The following is a 25,772-nucleotide window of genomic DNA, read 5'->3' as shown; positions in this document are numbered from 1 at the left end:
CCTCAACTGTTGAAGCAGTGTCTGAAGGGAGCAGGGGGTGCCATCTCCCTGGAACGTTCATGTATTTGTAATGCGTTGAACCAAAGACAGAAGGTGGTAAAGATGGGTAACAGGGTATAAAGTTTAAAAGAACAGGGAGAAAAGAGAAAGAAGGATATGGAGCCCTTTAGAATACTCCCTAAATAAGGATTCTTCTGCTCATTTATGGATGCCGTCTCCTGATGGAAGCCTGGGGTCAGATGCTCTTTTGCTTTGAACCTTTAGTACCAGTTTATGCCCCTGCTAACCAAGGATCCTGCTAGCTGGTCTCAGAAGGCAGCATGATAAACCCCTAAGCATTAGTGACCAATGGAGGTTGTTTCCAGACACATGGAAGCACTTCACCTACAGACCCCAGCTCTCCTTGCTATAGGCAGCTTCACGGTGCCTCTAGACAGGACTTCAGGCTGTGTCTTCTGCAGGATGTTGTGCTCCAACATAGGAGCATGTCTTGCGTGCCCCAGGAGGCAAGGCAGGGGCATGGTGCTGGTTTGGCTGTGAGGATGCTCTGGAATGACACAGAAAGGATTCTTCCTTCGACTGCTACTTGGTCCTTCAGACAGAAAACCAGTGAATGACCTCACCTCTGCCCCCTCAGACTAAGTGCAGTGCAAGACTGGAGGCTGTAGCAGAGGAAAGAGGTCCACCAGGGCCAGGGGATGCATCTGATCTCTGAGGACCTGTTATCCTGAGGATCATATTCTCAGTTATCTGTAGGGTGCTGGTTGCTTCTCCCACATCAGCATTTCTCAGCTACCCCGTTGCCTAAAGGAAAGCCACCCCAGCAGGTACATGGGGGTGGTCTCACAGTGCTCTCAATCTGATACTGGGCCTAAACACATTGTCTCTGATTCAAACCTCCAGTTTTGTGAGACCTGTATCCAATGTACGTGTTTGTGTCTTGCAGGTTATCCTCAAAGAAGAGAAGACACAGGTAAGAGCTGGTCAAGTGTGGGTGGTCCCATAGAAATACAAATTTAATGGTGTCTCACGAGGCTGATGTTCACTACTTGGGGGCAGAAGACACTTTTCTTGTGTGACTCCTGTGGAATCCCCTTTTCCCTGTGGGTCTGGAGCTACCCTCTCCCTATACAGCATTCCTTAGACCCCATAGGAACCAGGTCTCCAGCCCAACCTGTGCAGCCAAGCACATAACTGGAAAAGACCTTTTGGTATAGCCAAGCCCCTGGCAACCTCATCCATGTTGTATACATCCTGCACCTTGACTCTTCATTTCTTTTCTGGTTTCATTTGCAAACAGTAAGGAATCCCCTAGCAGTGCCCATCTTTGAAACACTCGGGGTCAGTGGCTTTCCAGGTGTGTACTGGGAGAGCTCTTCTGATTCCAGTACATGTGTGCTCAGTACCAAGAAGCCACCAAGGTGGCTGATCCCTTTGAAGATCCTTTCTGGCCAAGCCCACAGCCAGCTTTGTCAGCAGGCACTCAGAGACCCCCTGTGCTGTGGCAGAACCACTAATCCCTTTCATTTTTTATTGCATGCTCTTGGGCAGTGCAGCTGTAACACTGACGTCTGATTGTGCAGTTTCTATCAGAGCAGAAATCTCTGAATTAATTAGCCATTTCTTATCTAGTTCTTCAAGCCCTAAAAGTAAGAGAAAGGAAGAAAGAAAACACAAAAAACAGTAAGTAGTGATTCATGGAGTTCCTTACCCTGCCTGCACAGAGCTGTGACCCTAGGAAGTGCTTGATGTGGTGTGTCCCCTGGAGCTGCGCAGCCCTAAGCAACTCAGGATTATTTTGCAGCTAAACACAGCAGTTCTGGTTTTGCTGGAAAGGAAAAGGTTTGTAGAGGCTGGAGATCTTTCCCTCTCTTCTGTGCCATCTCATTCAGTACCTTTTCTGCGTTTCCCCAGGATGCACGGTGTCTTGTTCATCCAGTTCTGAGCAGAGTCCAGATTTCGGATGAGGGCAGCATGAGGGATGAGCTCAGCTCTGCAGAGCACAGTGCCACACAGCCTCCCAAGGGCCAGGCTGGCACGCTTGTGCTGAAAAAGGCTTAAGCTCCTCCTTGTTGGCAGCTTTTGGAGGTTGCAGTAGAGGCTACTCCTGATACACAGTACAACCAAATATTCCAAATGGGAGCAGAAGGCAATGGGGATTAGGGAAGAGAAGGGATTGTTTGGAGGTGATGGAGGTTGTAAAAAACCTGAGTTTGAGGATCCCATCTGCCCTAGTGTTAGCAGAGCACAGCCCCTGTCCTATGGAGCTGTCAGTCAAGAGGTATGGAGTAAAACGGCTCCTCAGAGATGGAAGGAAGACCTGTAAGCCCTTTCCTTTTTTTCACCTCCTCTGTCTTCTCGTGGGAATTGCACTTTGCAGCTTCTCACCTGCTTTCGGAGCAAGGAAGCAGCTCTGGGGCTGAGCCCTGGGCATGAAGTCCCTGGTTAGCTTTGCTGAGACTTGGGATACCCTACTAGTGACAGAAACTGGGCTAGCAGATGGAAATCTGATGGTTGGTTTGGTATGAACACCTCCTGGTGCCACCAGTGTCACCCCAGTACATGCTGGGACTGATTGAGAGTGCATGGGGCACACATCATGTTGTGCTGCCTGCACAGGCCCTCTCTAATGCATGCAGAGAGCCCATCTCCTTTTCTCTGTGATTTTTGTATGTTCAGTAGCACAGCCACAATTGCTCTTGGGGATTAAACTAGCCAAGGCAGTGTAGCCCTCATCTTCCAGCTCTCAAAGAGAGCTGAGTGACTCCTGGCTTCTCCAAACCTCCTTGTTGCTCCTGGTGTGGATAAGATAGCATCCTGTGAGCCATCTTGAGTCAGGATTTTTGTATAATCATGCTGCTTTGGCTTATCTGTGTATGTGCTGATCTAAATTACACAAGGCCAGTTTTTTTTTCTCCTAAAGAAAGGGAAAGCATTTAAAGTGGAGGGACTGATGCTGAAGGTGAAAAGTAAACATGGGGATTTTAACACAAGTCCACCATATGAGGGAGAGATGTTCAGTATTGCTGGTTTCATCCATATGGAAATGAGGAACAAGGATCCCCAAATATGAAGTTTTAAATATAATAATAGGGTGTGAAGAGCATCACAGATACGAGCCAGGTGGAGTTCAAGCAATTGCCCTGGAGGTTGCTCCGTTGTCTTAAAGGATACGCTGTTCTCAAGCAATTGCTTTGCTGAGTTTTATAGCAGCAAATGGCTAAATGCTGTCCAAGCAGGTTGTATTAGTGCTCAGTGACTATTAGTGCTCAGTGACAATAGTGTGGCCATGAAACCAGAGCGTTCCCACTGGCTAACCCACCGTTAGCTTTGCCTGCTGGCACAGCAATGCCAGCCTCAGCAGATGGCTACACTGCCACATGTGAAGTGACTGCTGCGGTGGGCAATGAGGAGAGGGAATGGGCTCAGGGTGACAGGTAGGGAGGCTGGGGAAGGCTGGCTGTTACTGAGTGTACTGTGTTATTTAGAGCCTGTCCTTCTGCATCTGCTCTTTAACAGGGAGCTTGCACTGCAGAGAGGGTTGGAGCAAGAACTGCAGGGACTGGAGCTTTGTGATGGGTTGGCCAAAGGGACAGTGCCCTGCCACTGAGGGTCAGCAGTGCGCAGGTCCCAGGCTGTTTCTGCCTGTCTTGGGGTAGGCTGCAGGATGAAAGGCAAGCAGATGAGTGAGCAGGCATATAGCTCTTTAAAGTCTTGAAACCAGAAAGGACTGGTGCTGTCTGCTGCACTCCTGCATGCTACTCCATAGATCTTCCCCCAGAAAGCTACAGAGCCAACCTAATAGCTTGCAGCTAAAGTGCTGCATAGATCTCTGTAAGATGACATGCCTTAATGTCAGTGTAGCTCTGAAGGCATGAAGAATTTCTCCTGCAGTGATGTCCTGTACAATCTCCTTGGCTTAAAACGTAGATCTCCTTTCTGATTTGAATGTTACTGACCTCAGCCTCCAGCTGCTGGATCTTGCACCCCCAAGTTTGCTGGCCTAATGGTGGTTTTCTTCTCTGCTTCTTCAAGCTCTCGTGGGCGCAGCCGGAAATCCCATCGCCACCGCCACTGCCACTCTCGCTCGGAGAGCTCCGACTCCCATTCCCCCAGCTGCCGAAGCAGGTAATGTCACCATTCCCTGAGCTGTGTCCTGTAATGCTTCCCAATGGGCTCAAGGACATGACTGCAACAGCCTCTGTGACCCATATACTCTCTACACAGAGCCTCATCCTACTCTGATAGCAGCTATGCTACATCACTGAGGGCTGAGCTTCTTGTGGTCTCAGCTATGGAAGGGTTTTGCCTTGAGGAGCAGTGGCTGCTGCTTTTTGGTTTGGCAGTCACTTCTAATCCTCATGGCTGATGATCAGCTCGTGACAGCTGATTCCAGCCTAGTCTTCCTTCCCCAGCCCAAGGGCTGTGTACTGCTGATGTCCCAAGAGATCCTTAAACAGTCTTAGCAATGGAAATGTATTTGCCCATGGCCATAGCCACCATCTTTGACCTGATTAAAATCTCCGTCCTGTGGATGACAGATGCATCCTGGGGCCAGCTAAGTGGATGCTGGTGTTAGACCCTGCATCACTGCAATAGCAAGTTACACAGTTTACACACATCATGTTTCATGTTTTCTGAAAGCACTTGAGCAAACCACCCCCCCTCTCCCACTTCACTCCTAGCTACTGGGAATTTGCTTCTGAAGAGCTGATGTTCAGTTGGGGGGAAGAATGCAATCGGTAATCAGAGGGGTGTTCATGCAAGAGCAGACAGAATGTGCCTTCTCTTAGAGGTGTATTACCGTAGGGACATTCAAGGCTGTATGGAAGTATGGTTTGCCTTGAGCCATCATAAAATCATGAACTGGAGCTGAAACACAAGGCTGAGGTCCAAAGCCCGGATGCAAAATACTCTTTGTTTAAAAAAAAAAAGTAGAAAAGCAAACCACTCCTTTTCTCTGCATCATAACTCCACAGAGCAGTCATGTGGAAAACCTTTCCCACACACAATGGCCTAGCACAGAGCTGCCAAGGCTTTGTATGGAGCTGGTAATGGGCACTACAGCAATACCAAGGAGTAACAGTTTGCCTGTTCATGTCTTCTGGAGGCACAGAGCCAGGTCTCGGGAGGAAAGGCGTAAAACACGGCGAAGACACTCCCGGCACCATTCCAAGATCACGGCAAAGCGAAGCTCCTCTGCAGAGGTTAAGGCCAGCCAAAAAGCCAGCCAAACCCTCCAGCTCTACAGCTTCCTGTCTCCTAAGGAAGTAGTAAGTATTACACACTGTGCTCCTCTGCTTGAACTAGGAACTTGCTGCAGGAATCTGGGCAAGAAATCTGATATGAAATTTTTATAACTCAATTACAGTGACGTTAGACAAAGTTGGTTTAAAACTATGACTTATTAATGGTGCTGTTCTCCAATGTATTTCAAGTCATTCCTTCCTTCAGCACTTTCCCACCAAAGGTGGGGCTGGAGAGGGGAAAAATTTGCAAAGGCTCTAGCCTATGAATAATGAATTGAGGACATTTAGCAAAAAAGAAACAAAAGAGTGGCCTGCAGCAACGATATTTTACAGGGAAGTGTTTGCTATGCAGTCTTTGCTCAGCTGGATGTGAACTTAATTCACTGGTCTTCGTGTCCAAAAGTTTACTCCTTCAGGGGAAGAAAGGGAATCAAACATATACATAAAAGAAACATCTATGTTTAATGAGTTGGTGATTATCGGCAAGGGGATATTTTCTGACTATCAGGATCCTTCTAGGATCACTGCTGCTCTGGACTGACAAGCCCAGGGGCTGAATTCGGAACTTAGGAGCAGCTCTCATCGATGCTAATGGGAACTGCACGTGCAGCTGAGGGTAAAATCAGGCTCAGTGCCTTGGGATGTTTTTCCATGTACATGGAAAGAGATGATAGATTTGAGGGAGGAAGAAACTGAAAGAAGTATTAGATACAGGCTGATATGCAGTCTTCCTTTTCCGTGGCATGTTTCCCATTTGTTCCCAGTTAGCTGCAAAGCAGAGATGTGATGCTCCTTGATTGTGGTGTTAGTATCCAATAGGCATTTTGGAGAGATAAATTGCTACACAGGATTCAAGGTAGTGCAGAATCTGGTACTTGTGTGGATGTGTAACATTAGAGGTGTCTTCAGTACAGAGTCCTCCAATCGCCAAAGTGATATATAAAGGGGAACTGATTTTCTCGTTTAGGCCCAGTCATCAACTTGAAATAGCTCAGCCACAGGCAGTTAGCTACATCAGATATGAGGTAGTGCCAGCAAGAGGAGAGACTTTATCTGCTCTCCCACACAGACAGTGCTCTGATCAAAATACACAGAGATTGTACGTGGGTACAGACAGGCACAAGCTGTCTCTCAACATTATAGATATGCATATTTGCTCTCGTTATAGACCTCTATTGTGCAGTGCACATGTGAGTCATTGCTTATAAAACCATATAAGGTAGAGTGAGTAGCAGAACCTGCACACCACACATCAACACATGCCCATGAAGAAAGAGTAACAAGGTATGAAGCTCTTATTGCCATGAGCCTGGGGTGTTGCCCTCTGTCAACTTGGGAAGGTAGGAATGACTTAAGAGCTCCTCCCAAAAACCAGCCAACCAAAGACTGCATCATGGCCCCAGGGTTTTTTTTTGGTTCAAGAGGCATATTTTATGTAACTGTTTTCAAGTCTAAGCCTGGTTTTTAATGAGTTGTAGGTTTTCTCTCTCTGAAGCCAGGCTCCTCGAGTCCTGTGAGGCTGACTACCAGCTGCTCTGTTCCCTGAGCAAGAATAAACTCTAATTTAAAACTGTAAAAGCTTTAAAATGAGCTCAACTCAGGCATGCTGCACCCCCCTTTCCACTTGCTTCACTGGGGTAAATGAGCACACAAGCCGCAGGGCAGGGAAAATCAGAGCTTTACAGTTAGAAATGCAGGGGATGGACAGAAATAAACGTTATCAGGCCCCTACTGCTTTCTTTCTAGTAAGGGTTAATAGCACAGGCAAATATTTAAATGACTAAAAGGCATCAGTACCTTTAATATGCGACCCATTAGTGTCCTTTTGTTCCCCAAAAGAAGTCAACCCTCTTGGGACATCATTCAAGCTCACATTTAAGCACTTATTTAAATTGAAGCCCCTGGTTAAGTGCTGCCCCTGAATTTTTTCTGTATAAGGTCATTAAATATCATGTACTCAAAACTGGCAAGGGAAAAATGGAATGGGAACTTGTAGTCTCATTTATTAATGCCTATACACAACTCTCTGATGCCTCTCCTTTTTGTGAGTTAAACAGTTCCTCTATAAATAAGCTTAGTCCTGTCAGGCTCGACTTTGAGAGCAGGCTGGATGTGTTAGAAATGAAAATGTGCTCTTGCAGAAAATGGTGATCGCATAGAAATAAATTACTGGGAAAGAAAAGGTTGTGTGAAAAAATCCAGAACTGGGAGTCAAAAATGCCATGTTTCAGTCCTCTGAGGGTTGGGGTGTCACATTCCCATACCCTTCCCAGCCAAACCATCCTTACCTGGGGGGATGCATTGTCATGTATCCAAAGGAGAGGGGATTGTCTGGGGAGGATCCCAATGAAGAGAGAGAGACAAGGCATAAACTCCCATGGGGTAATCTTATAGCACTTCCAAATCAAAGATTGTGCTTTTTAAGCCATTTTCTTTATTCCACATTCTTTTTCTTCTGAAAACTTGAAACATTTTGTAGTAAATTCTGCTATTCCTCCCCCAGTTTGTTTTCCTTCCTTTCTACTGGAACAGCCACAATTTCTAGCTAGGTCTACCTGTAATTTATAAGGGATAAAGCATATGAAATAATGCCCTAATGCCCTATCTATGCCTCTACCTTGCTGCTTCTTTCTCTTTTGCCTTTATGCATAAATTGGTGCATGCACACACACATGCAGAAACACCCCAAAGTTCCCTGCTGCTTTTCTTTTTGGCAATGAATTCCCAAGCTTCTCCTACTCATTCTCCCCTTAATCCCATGCAGCCACAATAGCCACCTATTGAGAACAGGACTGCATGAGGGTCTGTGCCCCAGCATGTGGAGAAACTGGGTAATATACAGCATCTATTTTTGAACAGGATCCCCTTAACCTGCTGCAGGTGCTTTATTCTACACTGACACAGATGCATTTCATGCCAGTGTGCTTTCAGTCGAGCAGTGCAATAGAAATGCCTGCAGGGCATGAATCTAATTGCTTCTGTTGTACCTGATGAAGATAACTGCACGCTGCAGACACTTGCCTTGCCAGCTCCTTCACTTCCACTGAGACTCATTTACAATGTCACAAATTCACAGAGGCTCGAGCCAGATTTTCAGTGAGGCTCAGTGGGGCACGGGTGTTCCAAATGATGCTCGTGTGTCTGCAGAAAGGTAGGAGTGAGAAAATACTGGGATAGCAGGTGTAGGAGGGCTCAGGAAACCTTCTAGCAGACCTTCATATTGGCTTGCTGTTGCTCTAGCCTGTTCTGGTTTACATAGGAAAAGCTATCCTTTTAACTGGTAGGCAGCGTGTTTCTGTCAACAAAGAGGGCCCTTGAAGAGCGGAAAGGCAAAGCCTGCCATGAAAATGGAAGCTCTTCTCTCTTTTTCTTAACTCCCACCAGGGAACTGAGGTTACCTCTGGTGTGGGAAGTTTGCAGCTCAGCACTGGGACACAGGTAGCCCAGCAGCCACTGATGGGCTGTGCTATACACCAGGTACCAAAGGAGGTGGGAAAGGCAAACCCTTGCTCCAAAGTAGTGCCAGCCTAGCTGAAGCCAAGGTGGAGACACCCTGTGTCACATAACACTGGCTGCACCTCAGCATGCTGAAAAGATCTTTGCAAAGGAACAGACCTTTGCCTGGCATTATTGGGAATTCAGCCCCAGCAATGGATCCAGGAGGCAGGCTGCTCAGCAGTGTTATCACCCAGCTCCACAGAACCCAAGCTCTGACCTTGCAGGGACAGTTCTGTCATTGCTTTCATGCTCCTGGACTTAGCTTAGCCCTTGTGGTACAAAAAGCCTCACCCTGAGCTCTCCATCTAGCCAAAAAGAAGGGTATTTTTCACTCAGTATTGCTCAATATAGCGGGATCTGTAGTTGTGTAGCCCTCAGCAGGTGCTGCTCCCTGCACCAGCAGCTCCTCAGCAGATGTCTGCTGAGCCCTTGCTGAGAACAAGGCTCACCAGGGTCATTGACACAAGTGTTTTATTCCTTTCATTATTGCAATGCACAGAGAAAAGAGCGAAGGGGAGACATTCTGCACCTCTGAAAAGGAAATTAACTCCACTTTGAAGTGAGTTGCAAGACAAGAATAAAAAGACCCAAGAAAGAACTCCTCCAAGCAGAAGTGAGGCTGTGCCATGCAGCTCTTTGATGGGTCTCAGCCCCCTTATGGCTGCGCAGATGTAGAGTCATCTCTCACCCCAGGGCTGTTTGCAGCACAGTAAATGGAGTTGTTCAGTTTAATTGGAAGATGAGTAGTGATTGTGTTTTTGTAACCTATTAGACTGCACTGCCTCTTGGTCTAGGATCACACTCACAGTCTGGTGTATGGGTGAGGGCCTTATTTCTGCTCCCCCTTCATCTTGATTAAATAATGATTTGAACCCGAAAAACTCCAATAAATGTATCTTGGGTTCCCTTGAGGGCAGCAGTAGCTCCCCTGCTGAAAGCTGGAGGAGGCAAAGTTCCCTGGGATTGTTTAATTACTTATTAGAGAGGTGGAAAAATGAACATGTTCACATAGAGAAAATGAGATTGTGAATGAGCAGAGTGTTTTAGGACACTCTAGAAAAACAAAAAGCCATTAGAATTCAGCTGAGCTCTGCAGTGTTTGTAGATGTCGCACAGTGCTTTCAGATGTGGGATTGTTTCCATCTCGGGTGGCTGGCATGCCTTTCAGAAGCTGTAAAATGGGACCAGAAGCAAAGCCAAGGTCATCAGGCGGGGAATTCACCCAAGCAGACAGGCAAGTTGAGCATCTCAAGGCTCGTCCTGGCTCTAGCCACACGACAGAAATCTCCCCCAGAGCCTGCAGGGAGTTACTGGCTACAGCCTTGTGCCCTGAGGTATGGGGGCTGGAAGTTGCTGTGTCCCCCCAGCACCTGCCGTGCCCCAGCCAGCTCCTCCAGGCCTCACACGGACTGTGGGCTCCCTATTTCACTGATACCCACACATTGTGGGTATCCCACAGGGTGCTGCTACCACCGATGTCGAGCTACAGGGAAGCTTGTTGATCCCCTGGTCACTTGACAGATTTTGTGATGTGCTGACAACAGTTGCTACTTTGAAGGTAGACTTCAGTGAAGGCAAAGCAGAATCCTTGAAAGCTGGTTTAGAAATGCTAAGAAACTGCAGAAGTAAAGCCCTTTTGGTTTAGACTGGGAGGAAGCAGAAACACATGTGTGTGGTACTGGGGTCGGTGTCCATCAGAGCAGCCCCATCCCACTCCAGTCCTGTCCTACCTCTGCAGCCAGGGAGTAGTTCACATGGTGGTTTTATGCCTGTGAATGGGAGGTGATCAAAAGATGGCTGTCTCTTGGGTTGGGTGCAGATCTAATGCAAACCATAACCCACCCATTAAAAAATATCTAGTGGCATGTTTTAAAGACAATCCTGTATCTTCTGGGGTGTGGCTGGGGACAGTGCAGTGGTTCAAAGCAAAGAGGTCATTTCTCTTAGGGCTCTGGATGTGGTGTCAGTGTTTCAGAAAGAATTGGTTAACAACATAACCAAATATCTCTCTTATGCTCCCTTGACACTGTAATTTCTACTGGAGTAAACAAGGACTGGCAGCGAAGTGCTAGAGCTGAGAAGTAAGGAGCACTACCAGATGAGGACTTTCAATGTGTGTCTCCATTCATTCCTAGCTGGGAACACTTGGGAGATGTTTCTGCTCTGTTGAGGGTTTCTGCTTTGAAGGTGCAAGTTGGCTAGTGAAGAAGGATCACTTCAGTTCCCTTGTCTGCTGCTGGGGCTCCTGATGTCTCCAAGTTAGCACTAAGCATCAGTCAGAAGGTAGTATGGGGTGGGGATGGGGGAGTCTCCAGCTCCAGTATGGATCTGCTAGGATGAACCAGTTCCTATTCTGTTGTCCCTTATCCCAGAAGCAGTAATGCCTCTCTCCCTGGCAATATAGGAAGTATTTGGAGAACCTCCAGCTCCGGGCATTTTCAGAGTGTGAGGATGTTGTGGGCAGTTGTCACACCACAGACTGTGTGCTGGAAGCTGTTGTGTGTGTTGGTAGCTTTGCTCTGGTTTCAGTCACTGCTGGTTCAGCATCTGTGTCCAAGTCAGCAACCTTCACCCAAGGGACACAGATCAGATGCCACAGGCAGGATGTGAAGGCACCATATGATGGGATGAAGGAGCTCCATGTAAAAGGTGACTGTAAAGGGTCTGTAATCCCTCTGTGGATAAGAAGGAACCCTGTCCTCGCACCAGCCAGTCCAGGGCTATACTCTCCAAAGGGGCTGGCCCTGGCACTGCTGTGTGACAGATGACCCAGGTCTCTGCTCCCTGAGATATTACTAACATTGCAGTGTTGTTTTCTCAACTCGGAATACCCCAGGTTTGTGAAGGCAAAGCATTGCCCAGTTCCAAGTGTGGAGAGCATGGCACAGAGGGAAGGCATTTTATGCCCTAGAGCACAGGTGTTTGAGGGAGTACAGCTTGTTGGGAACGTGTTGGAGGACTATTCCAAGCTGGGAGGACCAAATCTATGTGTCCACATGCTAAGGACCCTAGACCAAACCTCATGGATCGGAATGAGGGGAGCATCTGAGTGAAGGAGGAGGAGGCCACATGAGAGTGCAGAGGTGCTGGGTCTGCATTTGGCCCTAAACCTCACCCCACTGCAAGGGCAGGGTGTTAGCACTAATATAGCCTCCCTCCCAGTGCTGGTACATTCCTGGACCAGCTCAGGTAAATGCCAATGGAGTTAAAACTGACCTGTAAAATACTCAAATGATGTAAATCCCTTTGGTGGTGCTCAGGGCCCCAGACAACAGCCCTGCCCAGGGCAGCCGATGGGGGTTTGGGGTCCTTGCTGACCCTATTTGGTTCAGCAACCACTGAAACCCAGCCAGAGTTTGGCTGAACCCCATGCAGAGGCTGGCAGGAGCAGGGCTGCATCCCCTTCCCCATAGGGCTCCACTGCAGCACAGGGGGGAATATTTTTCCTTCTCTATTTCTCTACTTCTTCCCTCACTTGAGTTCCCTTTGTCACTCCATGAAACCCAGGGGGATTTAGCACAAGGTGCGACCACAAGCACTCAGCCTCCAGGAACGGGCTGAACTGCCTGATTTAAAGCAGAAGGAAACAAAACTGAATAATGAGGGAGACCAGCAAGCAGCCCCAAAGCAGTGGTGCCATTTGCATAGAGCAGGCGAGCAATCAGTTGGCAGTGTGGATTGAAGAGAGGGGTTATGTTTTTTTCATGTCATTTGAGACTCTAATGATGGACTTATGTTGCCCGCTCTTCCTTTTTTCTTACACCTTACCTACTAAAGGAGGAGTTCTTGATGGGTAAGTGGATGCTATCCGCAAGACACCAGGGAATGTATGAGAGGTCACTTGAGCGCATTAGCTATATCTTCTTCAGGGGGTAAAAAAGCACACAAAGAAGTATCTGTATACCTTTAATTTCCAGAGGGATTTTTCTTTTTCCCTCCCCCTTTTTTCTTTTTTTATTTTTTCTCTTTTTTTTCTTTATTTTATTTCCAAACGAGAACTTGTTCATTTGCCAGTTTTTCCTTTGTACAGAAGCCCTTGGTTTGATTTGATTTTTTTTTTCTTTGCTTACTGTAGTGCCATCCATTCAGCCTCTTTATTAAGGAAGCTTAAAAAATTCACTCCTTTAAGATTTTGTTTCATTTTTGTTTTCTTCCCAAGGATTATGTAGGGGTTTTTATATGTATATACACATTTACTCATTTATTTTTTTTCCACCTCCCCTCTTTTAAGGTTAAATAAGGGCTTTGTCCTCTTTTTGATTTAGTTACTTTGGTTCTTTGGTTGCCCGTTTACTTTGCTGAACTCTTTTTGTTTAACATGAATCGCATGCTGATACTCTTTGCATGATCTCTAAATCTTCCCGTTATCATAGCAGGGGGAAAAGAAGTTTCTTCTTACTGTGGTTTTCTTTCAGGGATATGTGCTTTTGTTTTCTTCTTCTCTTTCTTTTTCTTTCTTTCTCTCTTACTTTCTTTCCTTTTGTTTCAGTGCATCATGATGGTAAAATTTCTGGGTTTATTAAAAAAAAAAAAGGCAAAATAAAACCAGAAACACCCCCACCCCCCCCTCCAAACCCGTTCAAACAATGCCAAATGGCTTTTTTGCTTTCAGATCTCTCAGTCAGGGTCTTCTGCTGACCTCTTTACCAAAACAGACAGCCCGCCTGGCAACCTAGCCAGCCACAATGGAGAGTATCATGAATATGACTCAGGAAACGATACTTCCTCCCCTCCCTCCACTCAAACGAGCTCATCCAGGTCAAAGGACAGCCAGGAGAAAAGAAGTCTAGTCCATGATGGCTTTGGCCATGCCTTCTCGTCCGGGAAGCCCAAACTGGCCAACAGCGATAACAGCTCTGATTCAGGAAATTCCTTCACCAGTTGCTTTTCCCAGACCAAGGGAACAGCTTTGGAAAATCTGTCTCCAGATGCCCAGGGACAAGACCGAAGGTCAGTGATTACCAGTAGCTGCTGCTGGCAGCCACATACCTGGTACGTTGTTGCTCTGTATCTCCTGCCTGCTCGCCAGTTGCAGTGGTGAGCTGGCAGGGAGGGGTTTGTGGTCTGGAGGCAGTGAGATGTAAGATGAGACCCACGGTCTTGCCAGTCTGGAGGCCAGAACCCAGCATTAATCGATGGTGTAGCCTGAGGAGGAAGATGAAAACCCAGCCATCACAGCCCCGGGCATTGCTTGTGCTAGCTCTTCTGGTATCAATATGGTTAACAGAGGGTTTGGCCCTGGATTGAGCTGTGTCCTGAACACGTCCCTGCTCAGCTGGGCATGACCATGGCAAAGAAGAGAGTCACTGGTCCTTCTGGGCAAAGTCTGAGGGGTGCATCAAGGGGTTGCTGTGCTAACTTTCCCCATCTGCTGACTGTGAGGAAGGGAATTGGGGCTCATTTTCACTAAAACCATTCTGGGCTGTTCTTTCACCTCTCCAATGAGCCAGATCCAGCCTGCCCCTTCCCAGTCCATTCCTGGGTGACAAGACAGCATCTCCTGCAGCTGGGGAGCACAGGGAAGGGCAAGTGCCTGGGTGGCTGCAGGATAACACAGCAGCAGCTCTGTGCGCTGGGGATAAGGGGCATCAAGGCTGGGGACAGCAAATCAAACCATGACCCAGTGCTGCAGGATCATCAGGAGAGGGGAGTGGATACCAGCCTCCATCACCACCTCCCATTCCTGGGAGTTTGCCCAGTGATGTAGGGGATGAAGGCACTGAAGTGCAGTGGTTGGTACCCAAGGCTATGAGCAGGCAGTGGTGTTAGAGAGCTCTTCCAGCTCAAGCCCTCGGCTCTTTAAGGCTGAAAGTTAGGCCCGGGATGTGGTCTAGGGGTGGGAGCATTGAATGAGAGAGGAGAGGGAGCCAGGGAATTGGTGTTAGGAAGAACAAGCCCTCGGTTTGCAGTCAGAGGGTACCATTTTAGGGCTGTGTGTGCTGTTCACATTGTGACTCCAGTGGGATAACTCTGCCTTCACATGGGTGCAGCTGGGATTGCAGCTGGCCCTGGCTGCCTCGGAGCTGACCTGCTCTTCTGCTGGGCTCTAACCCAGGGCGCTCCTGGAAGCAGAGGAATTCACACAGCCCTGCTCCTGCTGCTCCACAGCCAGGCTGGAGCACAGGCCCTTGCCCTCCCATGCTCTGGCTTTCCCTTGCTCTCGCACTTCTCACCTCCTCACTCGCTGCTGCTGCACCACTCGCTGGCCTGACCCAGGCTCTGGCAACCAGACAGCTCTGATGTGTTGGGCATGGGACAGAAGAGCTGCCTCTCACACCACCTGAGAGCTCTTCCCCGGCACAGCCTGGAGGGTGAGCTCTTGAGCTCTGACCCACAGGGCCTCCTGCAGCAGCAGCCTGGAGAGCCAAGAGGTCTTTTTTATCCCCAGCTGTGGAAAGGGAGGACGGGAGTAGCGGTTGGCCGGAGCATGATGCTCCCCTCAGCCAGGGACCAGCCCCAGCTTCAACGCCTGTCCAAATATATGTCCACAGAGGGTGCCTGTCCTTATGTCTCAGCTGCTCAGAGGACAAGAAGCGAGATTTCCCCCCGTCCCCAAGCCGCAGCTCCCGCAGCGAGTCCTACACCAGCACGGGCAGGTCTTCCCCTGGCTCCAGCCGCTCCCGCTCCTCACACCACAAGGCCTCTCCCAGGTACTCCCGAAGCAGGTCCCGTTCTTCAGGAAAGAGGTAAGGCCTCTAAACGGCTGCCCCTGTGACCCTGGGCAATGTCTAACTCTTGCAGCCTGGCAGGCTCCTTGCAGGGGAGGTGTAAGAGTTCGGGGGGTACCTACTTCATCCCACATGGCTTGGGGTGACCTGGCCACACAGAGCTGAGCTAGAGCCCTGAAATATGGGGCACCTCCTTCCCCCAGCCCCATGAAACCCAGATTTGGAGGAGCCTTGACCACCTCCCCCTCCAGCATTTTTAACTCTTGAATGGTTCTTGCCTGTCCCCAGGTCTTCTTCACGTTCCCCCAGCTACTCCTCCAAATCCTGCAAAAAAAGTCCTGGGAGCAGGAGTTCAAGGCCTCGTCGGAGCCCCAGTTACTCCCGCTACAGCCGTAGCAGGTACAGCTGTCTCCTCGTGTGGTATCTGCTGCCTCATCCTTTCCCACTGCTCCTTCCCTTGCTGGGACTCCAGCACACTTGCTGTCTCCTGCCAGGCCCAAACTGCTCCCTCAGCTTCCTCACTGGGTGCTTTAGTCCTCAGCACTTGGGGTCAGAGGGAGCAGGGGGACGTGGAGTAAGGATTATGGCTGCACGTCATGTTGGCCCTCAGTCCAGTGGGAATTTCTCACCGTTTATTGCCCCAGGGCTGGTGCTGGTTGCAAAGGGAAGAGCCCAGAGATGAGCCTTTCACTTCCTATGGGGAAAAGTGGATTTCCTATAGCCCTGTGCTGGTTTGGGGGGCTTTCACACAGCACTTTTGGAGCTAGGCGAGGTTGCTGGGAAAGAGACGTGGTTTACCCCTGGCTTTGGACCATCGTGGTACCTCACACTCGGAGCGTGTGGCAGGTGAAGTGGCTGTTCCTCTGCTCCGAGCATTTGCAGCCAAGAGTGCACAGATGGCTGCCTGCTGGTGTTTGCCAGAGCATCATCAAAGTGGGAGATGCCTCACAGGAGAGCCTAGGGACTGCCCCTCTCTATCATGCTGGTGTAAATGGTGGGCAGAGGATTAGGCTCCAGTTGGGTCTGCCCACACCTTTCATCACCAGAGGAGCTCATGCTGGCCAGCAGCCCCTGCAGCAGAGCTGCAGCCCTTGTCAGAGAGGGATCTTAGTCACAGCTCTGCCAAAGAGTTGTCAGGCCCTGTGAAGTGCCCCTGCTGTGTGTGGAGATGTCAGGTACCCTCATGCTGGCACTCACACAGCCTTGCAGAGGAAAACCCAGTCCAGGCAACTGAAAACGCACATCCCACAAGCTCAGCCCTAGAGATGCCTTTGGGCAGGTTTGTCTGGTAACATCTCTGCCGCTGTGAACATTTTGCACCCTTAAATGTTATGTTGCCAGGGTCTGGTTGTTGCAGGCTCTGACAATCCCTGCCGTGGTGTCACAGAACACATCCTGCGTGCTGGGATCAGGCCCTTGACCTGTAACAGCGCTTTGCAGATGGCATTGAGCAGGATATATGAAGTCAGCTCCACTCCACAGAAGGGCCTGTGCTGACGTGTGTGGGGAATTTAACAAAAGAGAAAACCATAGCAACACTGGCACTCCTCCTGGAGAGCAGGGCAGAGCTGCACAGCCCTGCAGGGATACTGGGGCCCTCTGCTCACGTGGGGCCTGCTGCCAGGGCTGTTCTGGCCTGCTTCTGCTGCATAGCCGGCAAGGGCTGGTTTGGTAGAGCTAAATACAGCGTGCATACACACACACAGGTATGTGGAAGTCATCTTAGCCTGGCAGTGCAAGGCCACCCTGCTGAAACCCCCCGATATGATTACTGCTCACGTCCATTGTGCTCAGTGTCTCTGTGTCCAGCTGAACGAATGAGCACAGGGCTGATTCTACCAGAGCACTTTGCTTTAGCGCTGAGTGTCCTCTGCTCACCTGTGCCTTCGTGGGTCATTGCCCCAATCCCCACCCAAAACCCCAGCAGTGACAGTTTCAATGTGTGCCTTCCCCAGAGAGCGCGAGCACAAGTACAGCTCCAGTGACAAGGAGTCACACCGGGAGCGGGACCGGCAGCGCCGCTCCTATTCACCCCTGAGGAAGCGGAGGAGAGACTCTCCCAGCCACCTCGAAGCTCGGCGCATCACTAGGTAAGGGGATGCAGCCCCATCGCTTGAAGACAAGCTCAGCCAGCACTCCTCAGGGACATACATGTGTGTGTGCTCTCTTTGGGTCCCAGCCCTTGGTTTCTCCAGGAGGAGACTGGTTTCCCTTGGCCTGATCAGGTCCTGCTGCCCCTCCTAGAGGCTGGGGATTTCCAGCTAGAGGCAGAGGGAGGATGGAGGGTCTCATTTACAACAGATGAAGTCAGAGCAGGGGCTCCCCCATCATGTGCCATGAGCATCCTCCTCCAAAGTTTTTTGTTTCACCCTCTGCTGTCGTAGATGTTCCACGCTATACAGTGTCAAATACTGAATCCAGCCTTCCCACTGAGGGCTCTCTGGGACAACATCAAGCAGAGTTCAACCTCAGACTTGGTGCTTGGGACATTCCCAAGGGCCATGGGGGTGTGTGGTTTGTATCCCAAGGCCTGTCAGCTAACTGATCGGCTTTATTTCTTCTAAACACACATTCTGGGGGAGTGTTTTACAGAATAAGCAGTGCTTTTTGGAGGCTTTAGCAGTGAATCCATCCTTGTGCTGCTGGTAACCCGCATCTCTGTCCCCACAGCGCCCGCAAGCGCCCCATTCCCTACTACCGGCCCAGCCCCTCCTCCTCCAGCAGCGCCGGCAGCTACTCCTCCTCGTACAGCAGCTTTAGCCGCTCCCCGAGTCAGAGCCGGAGCTACTCCAGCTATCGGACGAGCCGGAGCCGAAGCTGGAGCAGCAGCAGCAGCACGGAGGGCAGGAGCCGCAGCCGGAGTTCGGGCCCCAGGAGCAGCCGCAGCAGGAGCAGGAGCTATGACTCAGGAGGCAGTTCCGACAGCCTGCGTCGGTAGGGAGTGCCGCGGACGGCTCCCAGGGCTGGCGTCACCTCCGAATTCCTGGCATTCTCAGCTTCCTTCCCACCTACCTGGCCATCGATAGCAATCATCCCGGTACCGATGTGGGGGCAGTGCCGGGTCCCCCTTCCCCGGTTTGGAGCAAGAGCCCTCGTGCGCCCAGTGCAGCCCCTTCACCGCCTCATGGAGTGAGTGGATCAGTCCCAGCTCCCCAAGCCAGGGCTGGAAGAAGGGTTGGTGCTTTACAGAGGGTCTGTCACAGCAGACCTGCTCCATCTTCCCCATCGCTGCCGCTCTCCAATGCGCTACCAGCTGGTCCAAAGGAAAGAATTCTGCCTCTTGCTCTTCTGCCAAGCCAGCAACCAGTGAATGATTTTCTGCTGGAGGGAGAAGCCCAGATAGGGATGGATTTGCTGGGAAGCTTTGGTGATGGGTGGGAGTGATTTGTCCCCACCAAGGCAAGTATCAGGTCCCGTGGGTCTCTCCTCCAGAGTTTCTGCCCATTCTGCAGCAGGCCTCTTCCATGAGAAAATACATATTTATTGCTGGTCAGCCAGCCCCTGCTATAAATAGGCTAGAAACCCTCCTGGCATAATTCCTGGGGGAAAAAAAGGCTGTTCCTTCTCTTCCTCCTGCTGCTTTCTACCAGGTGTGCATCATCTTTGGCAGGGTTGTTTCACCCCCACCCCACCACTGTGACTTGCTTGCGAGCTGCTGAGGTCTGAAGCAGAACGGGGCCAGTGGGGTACAAGAGAGAGGAATGGTGGTGCCAGGCTGTGCTCCGAGGGTCAGCGCCGTGGGGTTCCCTTCTCAGAGAAATCCTCTTGCAGTTTGGGATGAGCTTTTTCTAAAGGGAGGGCAGTGCTGGTGGGACTGCAAGATCTGCAGTGGGGTGCAGTGAGAGCACACAGGGACCCCCATTCCCCTTCCTTGTAACAGGCAGCGATTTTAAGCAGTGCCAGGAAGATTTCAGGAGATTGTTTCTCCTCAGGGTCCACTGAGGCAGGCCTAGAAGATGCACTGGCCCCAGTTTGTTGCTGGGATGAGGGAGCAGAGCAGGGGGGAAACAAAGGGCTGCCCACCAATTGCCTGGAATTCCAAGGAGCTGCAAGCAGCAGGAGGGCCCTGCCTGCTCGGGCAGCCCTGGGCCCTGGGGTTTTGTCTCCCTGCCAGCCCAGCTCCTGCGCAATTCCTGTGTTTTGCAGGGTAACAAAAGGCTTCTCCCAGCCCAGGCTGAGCTGGTGCTCAGGAGGATTTCTCTTACAACACCTGGGTGCTTAGAGACGTTAATTTGGGCTTAAGGCATCCCTCCCTGCCTTTTTCCATCCCCTCCCCTTCCATCCTGCGTGATCATTAACAAGTTTGGGCTCCATGAGTCAAGGAGGTGTGTCACTCAAGTGTCACAGCAAAGGGCTAAGGGGAGGAGGAGAGGGGGCAGAAAGAAATGCAACATCCCCCCCCCCCCAGCTACAGTTACCACAGTACCCCCAGCAGGTAGAGGGGCAAAGCTGCAAGTGGAGGAAGGCCAAGCGCCGCGTGGTGTTCTGGTGGAGCTGGATGGTCCTTAGCAAGCACATGAACCTGTTACCTGTTGGAAAGGACAACAGGGTGGGGTGTATTCCCACCTGAGAGGTACAAAACACAAAGGTCCCCCTTGTCCTTTGCCTTCAAACCCCAAACCCTCCCCCTTTTCCCAGCCCCTCATCCTCTGCCTGGGTAATGCAGGTAACTGGAGGATGAGGGTGGCTGAGGCAGAGCTGGGCACTGCTCAGTGGCTTGCTGGGGCCGTGTGCTTCTGCTTTGTAGGACACATAGAGAAAAGCTTTGCTGGTGAGGCTGAGCAATCGCTCCAGGGCTTTGGATGAGGGATCAGAGATGGGGTGTTCTTGCGGTGGGGTGCCACAGCCTTCCATCCTGTGCTGCCCTTGACAGCAGCCCCTTGGCCATCTTCTGCAGTGGACTCCCCCCTTGTAAAGGGCTGAAATCTCATACTTCTTCCCCAAAGAGTCTCTCCCAGTGTGACACTGAGCACCCTGCCCTTCTGCTCCTGGGGAAGATCCAAAGGCAGCGATGGGAGCCCAAACCACAGATCCACCAGTGTTCCAAGAGTATCCTCATCCCTCCTAAAGCATATGGAAGGAAGCAACAAGCCAGGAGGTCAGAAACTAGGACAGAAGAGAAGAGGGGCTTTGTGCCACTGGTGTAAATACCAAACACAACTGACTGGGGACAGGTGATCAAAGCACCACATCAGGGCCAGCAGCACCCACCGCCCGTGGGACAGATGACTCCAAGGGTTGTGTGGGGCTGACAGCAGCTCTCGTTCCCATCCAGCTGATCCATGCTTTAAGGGCTGCCTCTGCTTGCGTGGTCCATGGCAGATAAAGATTCCTGGGGTTTCCTCATGTTGGAGTAAACCTCTGAAGTTATTTATTTATTTATTTATTGTTGTGATTCTGTGTTTAATCGTATGTCAGAATGGATGCAGGTGCTCCCTGGTACCAGTATTTATTTATTCCTATTTGTTTTGAAGCAGTAAGTTATTTTGGGATCTGTTTGTTTGTTTGAATGTATCCATGCCACTGGTCTCATGTAAAGGTTTACAGCCCTGGCCCCTCTTGGTGAGGAGTGACGGTCACTGCTGCTGCCAACACATCCCTTTGGCTGCGCTCTCTGGAGCAGGGTGGAGAGGCAGCGGGACACAGGGCAGAGCTGTTGGTGTGTTCTCATGGTAAAATCCAGGGTTTCTCAGTCGATTTGTGACGGATGTGACCACAGAAACGGGTCTGGGACCTCACGGAGGTGACGGCGAGGGTCTGCTCACCGGCTGGCCATGCACTCGGGTGTCTGCGGTGCTGCGAGGGGAAGTCTGAGCCCATGCCTGCTCAGCCCGGTCCGTGCTCACCCGGCTGGGTGCCAGCTGGCTGCTGCTGCTGTTTGCCTTGGCTCCGCACAGCCCGAAACCGAGCGGCTCTGCAGAGGCCCCGCTGCTCCCCCTGGGAGGATGCCATCGCCAGGACTCCCCTGCCCTGTTTATCCACCCATGGAAAAACTAAAGGAATGAGGCTGCGAGCGAGTGAGCCAGGCTGAAGGTGCTTGCAAAATCCCCGCTGTGGTGACAGGACCCAGCCGAGCCTCTGCGTGCACGTGGATGCGCGGGTACATGTGCAGGTGTACACGAGATCCCTCAGTGGTGGTATTGACCTTTTAACTTATTTCAGATGTGTAGTACAATGGAACATCACCCTCCCTGTCCGTGGAAGCTGGGTTTCCTGTTGCTTTGCCTGAAGCCCGTGAGCTTTTCTGCCTGTGCCTTTTGCCAGCACTCGCTTAGTTTTTAACGTCGTTTTGCTCATTCATTGCTTTCATGGACTTCTGCTCCGCATCCAGCATCTCAGCTTGCTGCTGGTGCTCTCTGCAGCGAGCAGCATTCAGCTGCTGGAAAGGCAGCTCAGTGTTGGTGAACCGCTGCTTGCCTGCTGTTGGCCTCATGGGGGATGCCCAGGGCTGGCTGCAGCCTCGAGGCGTCAGGAGAACATCTCAGCTGGTTTTTGGAGGCCCCATCTCGGAGGGTTTTGCTTTCCTCAATCACAGGCTCTTCCCCACCCATGATTTTGTTTCCATCCCATAAGCACCCTGCTCGCCTTTCCCCGGCAGAGCACACCACAGCACCCATCCCAAACGTCACCCTGACCCTAGAGCTGTGCTGTTGGTTCCCCATACTCCTGGGGACTACCTTGGGGTTATCACACCGAGCAAGGCTCATCCCACCTCTCCCAACCCCTGCACTGGGGCCAGGCTCAGACAACCCAACACCATCTCTGCAGGTTTGCTGGACAGCAAAGATAAGGGATGTTCCAGAGCACTGCTGGGTTCTTGAGTCCCAGCATCCCGTTGACCTTTGCTCTGTGTTGACTGCAGCTTTCCTCAATGTCTCTGTTGCTTTGGGGGACTGAATTTGTACCAAACTTGTGTGCAACAGCCAATCACTGTTATTTTGCTATGCATTGTACATACATTGAACAGGCTGAGAGGGCTTGGCCTCTATTTAATATTTATTTCTTCTATTTATTGAGCATTCCTTTGAAAAAGCTTTTTGGGTCCTGCCATTGGGTCCAGGAAGGCAGGGAGCTTTCGAGGTGCTGCCATAGCGTTAGAGACAGGTTATCAGAGAGGGGGATTACGGGTAAGTGAGGCTGTCACCAGCATGGAGACAAATCAGGGTCAGCTGGAGCTCAACCGCCGGTGATTCAGAGGGATCTCGTTTAGATGAAGATGAGCGAGGCAGGGGAAAATCCTCCATCTTCTTGGACCAGCTTCTGTTGACAAATCACAGCTGGGCCTTCGGAGGTGACAGAGCCTGTTGTGGTGGAGGAATAATCCCGCTTTTCCTCCTCTGTGCCATGCAGAGATCGCTGGAGATCTCTGATCTCCCACCACTGCCCACGCCCCCCCTTGGCTCTCAACGAGGGACTTGTCACCCTTTCATTGATGTGATAAAAGGGATAGGGCTGAAGTGCTTTGCCAGGCAGCAAGGATGTCGGCCCTGCCCCATCCCCAGGCCCTCATCCTCATGCCATGTCCTGCCTTGCCCCCTCCACCTGCAGGGCACCCATCCTTGGGGCTATCGGGATGCTTGTTTGACAAAGGGGCAGATTCAGGTGCCTGAGTGATGCCTTTGCCCTTCAGTGCCCACCGGGGTTTTGTTACCTCCTCACCAGAGAACTCTCATGACTTTTGCTGCTACCTGGAAGTTTGCACATGATGGGGAGGGTCTCCGGAGCCCTGCTGCATCCGCTGTTGTGGCAACACATCCACAGTCAAGCATCCAGACTTTTGGGCTCTTGCCCAGAGAACAACTCCCGGAACCTCCCCAGCCCGGGGCAGCTCTGCCTCCGAAACCCAGGAATGAGAGGATTTGGAGCAAACAGGTGAGAAAAGCCGCGAGGGAACCGGTGTCCGCGTGTCCTCACCCGCTGGTCCATTCCCGTCTGCTGCTGTGACCTCATTGTGACACCCCCTTTGCTCTCCATCCAAACGCAGACTGTATTCCTTAGTCTTCCTGGGGTATTCCTGTTGTTAGCCTGGTTAGGAGAAGGGTTCCAATAAAGGCTCAGACAGTGTTTCCTTCTCATCGCAGCCCCGGTGGTCACGTTCCTGTTGGATCCGCGCTGGGATGGTTTGGGGTCTTTCAGCTGCTCCGCAGGGAAGGGCAGGGCTCCGAGGGCCGGCTCCCTGGGGCATTGGGTGAAGCAAGAGCAGTTGTGGGTTGGTGTTTGTGGCAGCTCCCCCTGCCCTTCCCTGCTCCCAACAGGGCACCCAGGAAGGGCCTGGGCACACGGGGGGCAGCGTCCCCGGGTCACTGGGAGGAGAAGGGATGGGGGGCAGGTTGCTTCGTGCTGCCCGGAGCTGATGCGGTGGGGCCCGGCCGGAGGCTCCTGTGACAACAGGAGCTAAATTGGGATGGCCCAGGGAGGGGACATGCGACTAATTGGGATAAACAAGGTGCCAGGGAGGATTCCTGGCCGGGGAGGGAGCGTGGCCCGCAGCTGTGCAGGGAAATGTAGGGCTGGAGATGCTGGGAGGCTCCTGGAAATGGCAGGACCCTGGAGCTGCCCCAAACCACCCCGGGGCTCGTCCCCTTCCAGCGGGTGCGGAACTGGGGTGATCCTGCTCCCCAGCCAAGCTGACAGGAACTGGGCTGCAGGGCCAGGCGGGACAAAGGGGATGGAGGGGGATGCTCTGCCCCCCCACTGGAAGCTGCCTCCTTGCATCCATGGGCGCTCAGCCAGCAGCCAGAACTTCCCCAGGCACCCCCTTAGACCCGAGGGAGACCCCTGTACATGGCGGGGACAAAGGAGCTGATCCCATGGGAGAATCCCTGCCCCACACCAGGGAGAGGCAGCTCCCTTCCCCTGCAGTGTGGCGTCGGAGCAGCGTGATTAATGCCGCTGGAGTGACCATCAGCTGAATTGCAGCGCGGCCTGGGCTGCATGAAAGCTTCCTGCTGCAATTAGTTCCATCAAGTCTATTAGAGAAATTGCAGATGCTGGAGAGAAGGAGCATGAGGCAGAGGCAGAAGGGAGGATGCGGCACGAGGAAGTGGTCCCGTACCCAGCACCACCTTCACTGATCACATCCCATCCTCTGCCGCATCCCATCGCGCACCCAAGCCGTGCCTGGACCACCCCACGGGAAGCCCCTCGCTGGCACCAGGTATGGCCGCTGCGCGCAGGGCCGGGGCCGCCTCTCCCGACGGGAGCTCGCAGGCTCTTCCCACGGCGCTGCCCGCTCCCGCTGCCCTGTAATTAGCGCCGCGGCTGTGATTAACGCCTCGCCCTGCCTGCGCCCGCCGCGGGGCGAGGAGGAGGAGGCTGAGGGGAGGCCGGTGCTGAGCAAGGACCCTGCTCCGCCGCCGCTGGGGTCCGTCTGCTGCAGGGGGATGCGGCTCTGGACAGCCCCTGGAGAAGGGCATCCCTCGGCTTTCCTCCTGCATCCCGCAGTGCAGCGCTGGGCTGCCGAGATGCAGAGAGGGGCTCTTCATCAGGGACTGCAGCGATAGGACAAGGGGCGATGGGTTCAGACTGAAACAGGGGAGACTGAGATGAGCTCTTAGGCAGAAGCTCTTCCCTGTGAGGGTGCTGAGGCGCTGGCACAGGGTGCCCAGAGAAGCTGTGGCTGCCCCATCCCTGGCAGTGCTCAAGGCCAGGTTGGACACAGGGGCTTGGAGCAAGCTGCTCTAGTGGAAGGGGTCCCTGCCCGTGGCAGGGGTTGGAGCTGGGTGACCCCAAGGACCTTTCCAACCCACCCCAGGCTGGGATTCAGTGACTCATGCTCTGGGCCACAAAGGGGTCCTTCCCCTGCCCCAGTGTCCCCAGGCGCCCACCCTCACAGCCCCGCACTGGAGGTGCCCCCAGTGACCCATTTCCCAGTACAGTGGCTCCGTGCTGGCGCGGGGACTCGTGATTTACAGTGCGGGGCCCAGCCCCACCGGGGTATTTTTAACCGGTGACCCTGGGCTGGAGGCAGCCGGCGCTGAGCTCGGGGCTATTTCGGGTGCCTGGGCTGGGCGCAGGGGGCAGCGGGGGCCGGGGCAGCTGCCGGGGCAGCGCGGTGCTGAGGCCGGCGGCAGGGGTCAGCTGCCGCAGCCTGGATTCTCCACGGCTGTTTCATCCTCTCCAAAATACCCGGCTGACAGGGCAGGGATTGCAAAACACCCCCCCCCCTCCTCCCAAACCCGTATAAATAGGGCTCGCCCGGTGGCTGGAAGGTTGGAGAAGTTTCTCGGCTCCGAGCTGGGGCATTTATTGCAGGTCTCGGCGAGGAGCGGCAGGGAAAGCCGTCCGTAAAGCGCTGGGCAGTGAGAGGAGGGGCGCGCTCCTGGACCTTGGGATATTCGGGGCTTTTTGGGGTGTT

At 52.1% G+C, this 25,772-nt stretch overlaps 1 protein-coding gene across 1 annotated transcript in view; it reads left to right on the top strand.

Moving 5' to 3' along the window:
- SRRM4 (serine/arginine repetitive matrix 4) overlaps nt 1-19,150 on the top strand; it is a 39,135-nt gene extending 19,985 nt beyond the window's left edge. Inside the window, exons 5-13 of the mRNA XM_057411314.1 lie at nt 947-973; nt 1,633-1,683; nt 4,036-4,128; nt 5,111-5,273; nt 13,360-13,697; nt 15,239-15,433; nt 15,704-15,814; nt 17,371-17,505; nt 18,086-19,150. Coding sequence (XP_057267297.1) covers nt 947-973; nt 1,633-1,683; nt 4,036-4,128; nt 5,111-5,273; nt 13,360-13,697; nt 15,239-15,433; nt 15,704-15,814; nt 17,371-17,505; nt 18,086-18,353 — 1,381 coding nt within the window. The 3' untranslated portion in view covers nt 18,354-19,150. The remainder of the gene's footprint in view (nt 1-946; nt 974-1,632; nt 1,684-4,035; nt 4,129-5,110; nt 5,274-13,359; nt 13,698-15,238; nt 15,434-15,703; nt 15,815-17,370; nt 17,506-18,085) is intronic.
- Nucleotides 19,151-25,772: the final 6,622 nt, after the last annotated feature.

This window comes from Pezoporus wallicus, unplaced genomic scaffold (assembly GCF_028554395.1).
Source record: "Pezoporus wallicus isolate ANWC-B61680 ecotype Strahan unplaced genomic scaffold, APGP_CSIRO_Pwel_v1 contig_6401, whole genome shotgun sequence".
NCBI classification, from domain to species: Eukaryota; Metazoa; Chordata; class Aves; order Psittaciformes; family Psittacidae; genus Pezoporus; species Pezoporus wallicus.
The sequence above is the reverse complement of the archived record's forward strand: the minus strand, read 5'-3'. Positions and strand labels throughout refer to the sequence as shown.